The sequence below is a fragment of the Phalaenopsis equestris genome, unplaced genomic scaffold, assembly GCF_001263595.1.
Source record: "Phalaenopsis equestris unplaced genomic scaffold, ASM126359v1 Scaffold201908, whole genome shotgun sequence".
Taxonomy (NCBI): domain Eukaryota; kingdom Viridiplantae; phylum Streptophyta; class Magnoliopsida; order Asparagales; family Orchidaceae; genus Phalaenopsis; species Phalaenopsis equestris.
Window position 1 is genome coordinate 1861 of NW_018221640.1, and position 10752 is coordinate 12612.

At 35.9% G+C, this 10752-nt stretch overlaps 1 protein-coding gene across 1 annotated transcript; it reads right to left on the bottom strand.

The window, feature by feature from the left end:
• Positions 1-2578: 2578 nt before the first annotated feature.
• Positions 2579-9848, bottom strand: LOC110036051 (plant intracellular Ras-group-related LRR protein 6-like). The gene is made up of 6 exons (XM_020740396.1): positions 9723-9848; positions 3360-3420; positions 3201-3271; positions 2968-3041; positions 2678-2815; positions 2579-2605 (listed from the first exon to the last, which is right to left on the bottom strand). The coding sequence occupies exons 2-6, from the start codon at positions 3413-3415 to the stop codon at positions 2579-2581; spliced, it is 366 nt and encodes a 121-aa protein (XP_020596055.1). The 5' UTR covers positions 3416-3420; positions 9723-9848.
• Between the last annotated feature and the right edge of the window lie 904 nt (positions 9849-10752).

A 10752-nucleotide genomic window follows, 5' to 3' on the forward strand; every position in this document is an offset into this window, starting at 1 on the left:
AAAAAAAAAGGTTATATTTATATTTAAATTATTTTTAAAAGCACAAAATCATCACTCCTTTTCAAACTACGAAGTTTAAACAAAGAACCGGCCGACAGTGAGAAATATATGAAGTAACTACTTTCTAAAAACAAGGCCTTGGGTTTAAAGTCTATAAAGTTAGATATTTTTGTGAAGATTGTCTATGAAAAGAAACATATATATTACTTTCTCCAAAAGTGGGTCAAAAATGAGGTCTAAAAAACTGGAGTTAATACATACTGATATATGTGGTTCTTCTATGGTTCAATCTATTGAAGGTTCGTACAATTGTTTTCATTTTCATTGATGATCACACCAAAAATATATGAGTATATTTCTTAAAGTATAAAAATCTGATGTATTTGATGTATTTAAAAAGTAGAAGAGCATAATTGAGCATGTGACGAGTTTGAGGTTGAAGTGTCTCAGATAAGATAATAGCGGCAAGTATCATGATTAGAGACTCAGGAGTTATTGTGCTTCAGATGGAACCACACATAATTTTAGTGTTCCAAGGACACCACAACTGAATGGTGTGAATAGAACCATCACAGAGCATGCCAGAAGTAGGGGGTTGCAAGCATGTTCGCCAAAACAGTTCTGGACAACAGCAGTTAACACTAGATTTTTTCTGATCAATCGTGGTTTGTCAGTACCTTTGAATGAAAATTTACCCGATGAAAATTTACCCGACAAGAAGGCAAAATCTATCTCATTTGAGAAAATTTGGGTGTTCGACATATGTTCATGTTGATGCATGATCAAGAAGTAAGCTTGATTCGAAATCTATCAAGTGCACTTTCATTAGGCACGACTCAAATAGAATTGGGTATAAATTCTGGAATTATGAGAATCAAAAGTTTATCAGGAGTAGGAATATGACTTTTGATGAAATGAACAAGTATAAGAACGAGTAGAACTCAAAATTGCAAATCAATTACTTCTGAAGAGTTCTCCAATTTGTTGAGAGTTTGAGATAAAGAATTTAGGTCCAAACAAGAAGATCCATAGTATGAAAATCAACAAGGATAGTTGTGCATGTACTTTGAATTTGTCTCAAATAAAATATGTTAAGAAAATCCTATAAAGATGCAACACGACTGAGGCAAAGTTAATTCGCACCCCTTTATATAGTCATTTCAAACTATCTAAAATAACTATATCCTAGGTCTGAAATAGAGCAAATAAAGATTAAGAAAAAAACTCCTATGTTTCAACAGTTGAAGGTTTGATGTATTTGATGATCAGCTAAAGTATCACTTCATTCATTCTCTTCTATAAGATGAAACAATTAATCTTGGAGAAGATACAACTAAAAATCCTGCAGATAAATTGACTAAAGTTGTTACAATTTAGAAATTGAAGCTATGTTTGACTTCAGTTGGAGTTTAGAAAAGTTGAAACCGGAGGTGAGCCACACTACAATACATGACTATTAAAGTGACAGATTTGGAGGTGTAAGATTGGTTGCAATTAGTCTCCAAGTTGGAGATTGTTATTGTATTGTTCAAAGCACACTCATTGATTTGAAGCAACAATGGAAGGGGCTCAGAAGAAGCACTGGAAGAGACTCAAGTGGGTTGAAGTTGGGCACTCCAGTGCTCGGCCCCAGTGCTAGTGGGGTGCCTAAGCGCCTAGCGAAATGCTCCAGGACCCGAGCGTGTGGAAAAGCAGCGCCTAGGAGCACATTTTCAGCTTTTCAAAAACAGAGTGCCCGAATAGTCGGCTTTCTGGACGGGCAATCCAGTGCCCAGAAGAACGACTCCAGGACCCTAGCGCATGGAAAGGTAGTGCCTGTGATGGACACGATAGCGTACCCGCACCCAAGCGTTAGAAAACCCAACTCTCAGAAGCGGCAACCTGCCGCCTGTAACTGATTTATGTAGTTCGAGCTTTAAGTCTCGGGTTCTTCAATGCCGGAGAGATGAGCAGAATAAAGTGAAGCCGTGTCTGCGTATTGTGGGTGGATTCTTGCAATTACTCCTGTGTGATAGAGAGAGAAGGAACATTTGTGGGTTCCAAGATTGTAAAGAGGATTTGAGTGTGGTGTAATCTATATATTTTTTCTCATTTCATAGTAAATTTCTTGGCGAAGTATGGCTCTGTGGTCTTTTCTTGTTCTAAGGTTTTTTCACGTTAAATCGTGGTGTTCATTTCTGGGATTTCTTATTTGTATGCTTTTGTTCAATTTGTTTGTTCCAGATCTCTTGAATCCGTATTTTTTTGCAAGTTTTGGGAAGTTTAAATCCTCCCAATATGGCATTCTAGATTGTTTGGGTTAATTATTATACTTGTTCATTTGATGTATGATCAAGTTCCCGTGCCTTATCCTTCGTATAGGTGAATTTTGTGTTGATTGGGCTTTATATATTTTATGCCCAGATGTTTCCTTTTCTTTGTTCATTAAATTTGGATCACATCCCTCCACACGCCCCACCCCAAAACACCCACCCTAAGCATACGCCCTAACAAATGAAAAACCTTACAAAAGTCAGAACTCGTAAAACCAAAGCTTTAATACAGCAAACCCGCTGAAATTCTCATATTGGCAGGAGCCTCATTTACCAGATATGCCCATTTTTATCTACTGAAAGTTGTAATTACCATGATTAAATGACAACATATTAATTAAATGACAACATACTGCAAAACATACCTGAAGTGAGCAACAAGTCGCCAGTTCATTTGGGAGCTCGGTAATTGAATTTCTTGAAAGATCAACTTTCACCACCTCATCCGTCTCCCAGACAGTAGATGGGATGCTGGTCAATCCAAGTCCACATAAGAATAGTTCCTGAATTGTTAAAAAACATATTCTAATCTTTCCACAGAGAATTATCTCCAAGTAAGAACAAAAAAAAGATAATGGAAATCATGAATTCTAAAATCTGGTGAACCTAAGTTAAGAAAATTAACAAGAAAATAAAATAGAAACAAAGCAAACACCTTTGATGACAGAGACAACCTAGTTGCCTTGGCAATAACATCAGCATTCATAGGACTGCTGCTTGATCCGGAGGCTATATGAAAACATTAATCAACAGACAAAATCTTTATGGCCATGTTAAATGAGAAGGAAGTTTCATTTAGATTCCTGTTTGAGTATTTTAATTATAAATGAAAGATTTCTTCAGAAGCAGGTAACTAAAATAAAACAGTCCCTCTAAAAGCGACTTCACCTTCTCCAGTAGAAGAAAGTCGACTTCTTAAATACTTCAATAATGCCTGTGTAGGTCCAGAAACCAAAGAACTGAAAAGAAAGAAATGGTACAATGCTAGGTCGAGCATTATGTCAAAGAAAACTATTCAATCAATAAACAAGAAGAAAATTTTCTCACCTACGAATTGTTCGTATAGGGTTTCCACTAAGCAGGAGTTTTCTCAGGGAAGACATGGTACCTGAAAAAAGCATTAGCAAATAAAAAAAAAATGCAGAATGGAAAATTAAATATGAAATTTGAGATTAATGCTAATGAATTCAAGAATAGAATTAATCAGAGACTGCAAACTTCATTCTAGAGCTGTTAAATTAAGTATATAACTGAATTTGCATAAAATCCATATTTCTATAGGTCTGTAATCATAAGTCCATTTGAAATTGTTACAAGATTTCAACCAAAAAAAGCTAATAGACTGTTGATCTTTCTATTGAGTCAAGATCTAATGAATTTACATAGTTATTTGCCCAAACATAGATGACTTACATGAAGACTGATACTGGAGTTACCCCAAATCACGATAAAAATGAAATTATTATTTGCTGAAATTCAAAAGATTATAAGGAAGACTTGTCAAAACAGGAAATAAACAACAAACAAACACAAACAACACCATAAGACGAGAACGAGGATGGAGGTTGGCGGCTAGACAGCAGAGGGGAGGGCTAGTTGGGGCTTGCGGCAATAACGGGTTGTGCTGGAGGGAGTTATGACAGTTGTGGGATGGATTGGATGGGGTTACGATGCAATGAGGGATGGTTGGATAGTAACCTATAGCTGGTTGGTTGTAGCAGGCGTGAGGGAGTGGATCAACGACAATATTGCGAGAAGGGTGAACAAGAGGGGTTGGGTGCAGGTAAGGCACAACAGTAGAGAGTGAACCTGGACGTGGCGATTAAGAGTAGAGGAAGTGCGGGTAAGTTAGCAGCGGTAGGGAGGAAGGTTTGGCAGCTAGAACCACGGAAAGGGGCGGGGATGTTGGGGAAGATAAGTATCCTCGCGAGATTGACTTATAGCTGGAGCACCCCTCGAACCTTTGGAGAAGATCAACACCTCGGACAAGTTACAGTCGGAGCTCGTCGCCTTCAGATACAGTCCTAGAAGAGAAAACAACCGCCAACAACAAGCTGGACAAAATTATGAAATCAGAAAGATAAAAACTAAACCCTAAGACAGGCAACACACATATTTAAAATAGATATATAGGTGGGAAAACATAAAAGGAATGAGGAATAATTCCCGCCCAATGAAAGAGGGAGGTGGGGGCCGGTCCAGCCTCCTGCTAAATGGAGGGTCTTTGGCTGAAATCAGTGTCGGTTCAGTCAAGTTAGGCCTCCCCTAAGTCCCCCGCCTCAGTCTCCCGGGGTTGGGGGAGCGCTTCAACTTTATTCATCAAAGCTTCTGGTTCTTCGTCTTCAATCCTAAAAGCACCTAAATTCCACTGTTGGTTATACTGCCTTCCAAAGCACCTAAAGATTTTCCTCCACTTGTGAGCATACAACCTTATCGATCCGCTCTCCTGGGTGTCCATTGTTGAACTGAACTGAGTCTGCATGTCTCGTCTATGTTGTTGAATACTCTCAAAGTAATCCATCGACAGCTCAACTTGATCCGAAGTAAGGGTAATATGTACCTCCCAGAATGGTGGTGGCCTGGTGGTAAAGTATTGACCATGATATCCTGAAATGTTATCTGTCATGCATGTTCCGTGTCCAAAGCTGGTGTCTCAGTCTTATCATTCTCTGTCGTCACCAATATTGATCACACTGATGTTCTATTGGCAAGGGCACTTGTGATCTCAGGCTCCGTCGAAGAGAGAAGAATGATGCTCTTCCAATCCTTAGTGAAGGAGTAGGTGTTTTTGAATCCGTCATGCTAAGTTCTACGGTTAAACCATCACGACCTCCCCAATAACAAGTGGCAGACATACATGGGTACCACGTCACACCACACCCGATCTTGCAAGTGGCTCCTGATCAAAATTTCACTAGGCACCTCTGGTCAATGCTGATCATATTCTTATCTTTCAGCCACGTCAGAGAATATGGTTGGGAGTGCCCCCGAGGCATGAAGCCCAACTTTTCCAACATCTGTGTAAATGCCACATTCTTACTGCTATCTCTATCAACTAATGAGACCGCATACCTTCCTGTTCACGGTGCAACGAGTGTAGAATATATTTTGGCAAAGCCGCTGCGAATCTCTTGTATCCTCGCTCTGTAGGGCCTATCGAATCACGAGTGCCTCTCCTTCATCTGGTGGACGATAATACACATTTAAGTTGGCCACGGCTAATAGAGGGCTCCATGCCCTTTCAAAAGTGCTTTATAATACACAACTCACTGGTTTAGCAGCAAGGAACCTAAATTTTTGGACCATAACCATAATATAATGGCAATATCTCAATAATGTTAAACATCTGGGGCAAAGGGTGTGTGTCACATCTTTACTGGTATGAGTTATCTAAGGGTGACCATATGGACAGACTTGATATATTATTAGTTAACTGCTATCTTTTGTCAAACTTAGAAATATCATTCTTGGCTCGAATTTGGTGTGTGTGTATAATGGGAGAATTTATTATAATGAAATATCCTCCAATTATAATTTCAATTTGATTATGGCTATCATTAGAAAAAAAAAATTTAAGTGTCTCTTGATTGAGAGCATTTTTTACCATGAACCCCTCTGATTATGATTTGCAATAACTACGCTCATCATAACGGAGAAGGCTAATAGTAATTTTCCTTGTAACTGAGAGCTTGATTTAGATGATAGACCCTTGTAATTATGCAATTATGTTAACTAAAACCATCACCATGATCAAAATTAGGGTGTTAAGGTGGAAACCGTATAAAATTGATATCTTTGATCCAATGACAGACTTATTAAACCAGCAAAAAAGTTATATAAAGTGTAGTGTTATTGAGGTTTGTAAAACTGAATAAACATTGGAACACCAAATCTGCCATCTGATGTGTTAAATAGGGGCCTACCTTGCACGATTGTCGTTCGTCTTATAGTCAAGGAAGGAAATAAGTAGCTTTGAAAATTCAACCATTTGTATCCACTCGATCATAGTCTAGTGATTTGGCCATTATTTCAATATTTTTTAATACTTGGCATGCTAAAACTTCATGAACTTAGAAATGTCATTCATAGCAAACTAGCATGGATGATGGATAGATCTTAGCCTTATCGAGAAATATTGGGTTGGGATATAGACCTATAAACTCTACTACCCTTTGCATGCAAAGAGTTTGACCAAAGTCGGTTATCATGTTATAGCCCTCATTTACTAAACTCTTGTGCATAGAGATCAACTTTTAAAGTGGGGCCTAAATTACACCAAGTGAGAAGAAGAAAACTTATAAATTATCACCATGCACTATAACTAAGGGGAACCTCTTATAAGTTTATTTAATTTTATATGATAATTAGCGTGTTAGGTGTTATGTTGCCTTTGCTTGTTTACTTGCAAACTTGGGTTGAAATTGATCTAAAAGTGTATAGCGTTTGAATTCAATTTTTTAATACTAATAAATGATGTGAATAGCATTAAAACTATGGCTTGCTTAAAGAAGATTTTAGGAAGGCTCAAGTGGTGAGACTCACAATTTTACCCAATAGGTAAGCTAACAAATTTTGCATGTTTATATCTATTTTTATATTGTAATGATCATGTAAGGGGCGTTGTCGACTTTGCTTCTTTTTTTTTAATTGATATGGATCAGTCCAGAAAGGGAAGCTAAAAAATTAAAATAAACCACAATTTAGGGATTAAAATATTGCCAAAAAACTGAAGTTTAGGATTTACAATCTTGCCTTAGAAATAAGACAATCTATAATTTTTATTTTATTTTATTTTATTTTTTTAAGAGTTCTCATCATAAAAGAACTTGAAGGCCTTATGCAAATACATTGCCAAAGATCTTAGCGAAAAGAAAAGGCTAATTCAACTTAGGCAAGAGAACTGTAATCACACTCTTATAGTTTAGACAATTTTAAAAACATATGCCCTATTGATTCCAACCTAACGGTGTGATGAGCAAAACCGACTCAAGCTCAGTTCGGTCAATGGCATGTGAGCTCACCTCATAGAGCAAAAGAACCAAACCTGAGCCACCTTCAACTCAACTTGTTAGCTAATAAGCTAATTTGTTTAAATAATATTAATATACATACAATTAAAATATATTAAATTCAAGAGTTTAAGTACAAATTTAACAAAAAACACTTAAAAATTATTCTTTTTTATTTCAACTAAATAATATGCTCAAATTTCTCATTCTTTTTATTACATTATTATAAACACTTAAATTAGAATCATCTTCTAATTCACAAGCTGACTTGAACTCAAAGAATTGAGCTCAAATTCAAAGCTCAAGTTCGAATTGGCTCGAGCTTGGCTTGACTCATCAACACCTCTAACTACAACCCTAAAAAATAGAGGACCAAGCTTTAGTGAACTCAAATTTGGTATGTATAGCTTCTTCCGCCTCATTTAAAATTTAATGTATTTACATGATTTGTATTGGGTATAAAATTGAGGAATTGCGCATTTAATATAGCCCTGAAAAAGTTCGAACATTAAACATGGCTCCTAAAATTATCTTGGAATGCTCTTAAATTCTAAAATTTTTGTTAATTTTTTGTTTCCCTGCTTCTTTTGTGTAGTTGTATTTATTTTTTTCATTTTCACAATGACAATCTATTTTTTTCACTTATGAGACTTACATTTTATTTGCCTGAATTTGTTTATTTTTCTCAGAACATGTCTTCACATTTTCTATGCTTTACAAAATACCAAGTACCTCATTTCAGGTTTCTGACTTGAGCTCTATGTGCAACAATTTAAAATCATTCAGGACTAATGTGGGTAGTAGGAAGAGAAGTTCACGTCTTTCTAAGTGGGTGTTTGACGCACTTTATGAAGAAACTTGTTTTGCATTAAAAGTTACACTGAAAATCATGCAAATCATGCATGCCTTTTTGCAGTTAGATTCAAGTATAAAGTTTCATCTACTCATTAATAATGATGATTTCACTGAAACAAATGCAACTATGTTTTATTATTTGTTTCTCACAGTATCATTTTCTCATTCCAGTCACATGTGGGCTCCAATTTTTTTATTGTTTAAATTAAAATTAGGGTTTTTTTGCTTGGGAATTACTTATAAGGTTTTGTCATTTTGCAGACTATTTGTTTGATTTCTGTTATTTAGAGAAGTTTTATCCCTGTTTTCTCTATAAGAGTGTTGTATCATTTGATTTCCCTTTGATGGTGTGGCTATAACGAATTGATGTAGTGATCTCTCCCGGACGTCTGAAGGCCTCTTTTGTCACCGACGAACTGCTTTTTTTTTTCCATCTTGCTGCTCAACCCCCGCGATGTCAATTCTGTTACTGGTTTTTTTTATAGTGAGCCTTAATCATTGTTTGATTTTTGGTGGCTTAAAATTTTCCATTGAATTTCTATGTTTTAATTGATCATTAACTTATCATGAAGTGTGAATTTTCATAGTTTGCAAAGTTAAATCAAGGTTAGTAAATAATAGCTTAATCAATGATCATTTGAACAATAAATTTTTAATCCGAGTTATGAATTTTCAAACATCACAACATCTAATTCCTTGGCAAGCTTGCGTCTCAGTAGGAATAAAAAAATTTTTAAAAAAATTTTGCGTTTCAGAAAATACTTAAGTGCTTCAGTGGCAAGCCAGGTAGTTTTAGGGACTACCAGAGACTGGACCTCCGGCTTTGTGTGTACTAAAAAGAAGGATTACTTGTATTGATGTATGCAACCGTAATTATACATTTATATCAAGCATGTAATAAAACTAGTTCAGAAATATCATAATACTTCAATTCAGGAAAAAGACGACTCCTGAAGTCAGCTATTCATGTTCAACCAGTCAGAAATTCAAGGGGTAACATTTTAACCAGAAATTCTAAAGATAAAGATTTAGGAAAACAATAAGCAAAGTTTTGGGCTTCCATAAAGTGTATAAGTGATCTGCACAATGACAACTTTACTTCAGTGCCAAACGCCGCCTTGACATGTTTCTCATGAGTGAACATCAACAGCTAAAGCCAATGTGAACTAGGCCGTCGAGTTCGCAAGTATATTTACTTAAAATATATGTAGAAGTGCAGAGAAATGCCCTTCTACAGAACATTAATGATCACGTCTAGTCAGATTACATGTATTCAAATAATAAGGTGCAACCGAATGCCGTCTCTAACATTGGATTTTGAATCACTTGCCGGGAAGAAGAAGCTTTACACAAGTCATTTTTAAAATTTCAAATACTGGAGTGGATTACCATCAGTTTAATCATCAACGCCGTGATGAAATTAGATGACCGAGAGGTTTCTCAAAATAAAAATTATGAAGGTATCCTACTTAATGCTTTTCAGAATGAAAATCTTGTTGCCATGCACATAATAAGGAAATTTACAATAGGCGTATCCTAACCTTACCAATCTCTGGAGGCAAACTGGATAACGAATTATTGGAAAGATCAAGAACAGAAAGCTGTAATTTGCAGGCTTCCTCAGGAAACTCCTTCAACTGAAAATTTAATAAAATAACCAATCACCAACTTGTAAATATTTTCAAGTAGCAAATACACAGAATGTAAGGAAAAAATAAAAAGTAAACACAACCATAGTACAACGATATTATCCAAGTATTTAAATTTGTTTATATAATTAAGAAAATCCAATTTTAAAAGGCATTTTTGATGTGATATTATGTAATTGAAAGTCTAGAAGATAAACATTCAAAAAGAGGTAAGCTCAATTCGGCTACTTATTCTTTTTATAGAGATAAGATTAGATCTTAAACAAGTAAAAGAAAATAATTGTAACAATATGTTCATCAAGATCATTAACGACGTCATCTGCAATGGTAGAAGAAAAAAAAGTTGAATCTATGATTCAGATACCTTTCAAGCACAAGTGAGCGTGCACACATACACATGTGACCGCCTCCAAGTAAATTTTAAAGAGGATACGCCACTAAAAAAACAAAGTAATAATAAATCATGATCATTCAAATAGCTTTCTATCATTCCCGAGCAACAAGGGTAGGGCAAAGCCATGGTACTCAGATGATAACAACTATTAGATCACCCTACAAGATGTGGGGACCAACCATCAAATCCATAAAATTAAGCACCAATAAAGCAATTCAATTCAAATCACACCCAGCAGCAATCTTATAGTTATCCTAGAACCTGATTTTGATCTTCAGCGATAATTGATTTTGATCTTCAGCAAAACACCTCAAATTATATGGGTTTCACCCTTTACTCCATGACTTCAATCAAGCATGAATCTCAAAGATGATATGCAATTATTTAACCCTCTTGTTGGAAGGAGAATGAAAAAATCTCCCATCGAGAAGCATTGCTACAAAACAAGGATTTCAAAAGCTAAGTGTCTCCTCCATTTACCATCTTACAAGAGGTACTAAAATACCTTTCTACTTCACTCTAAAAATATCCCT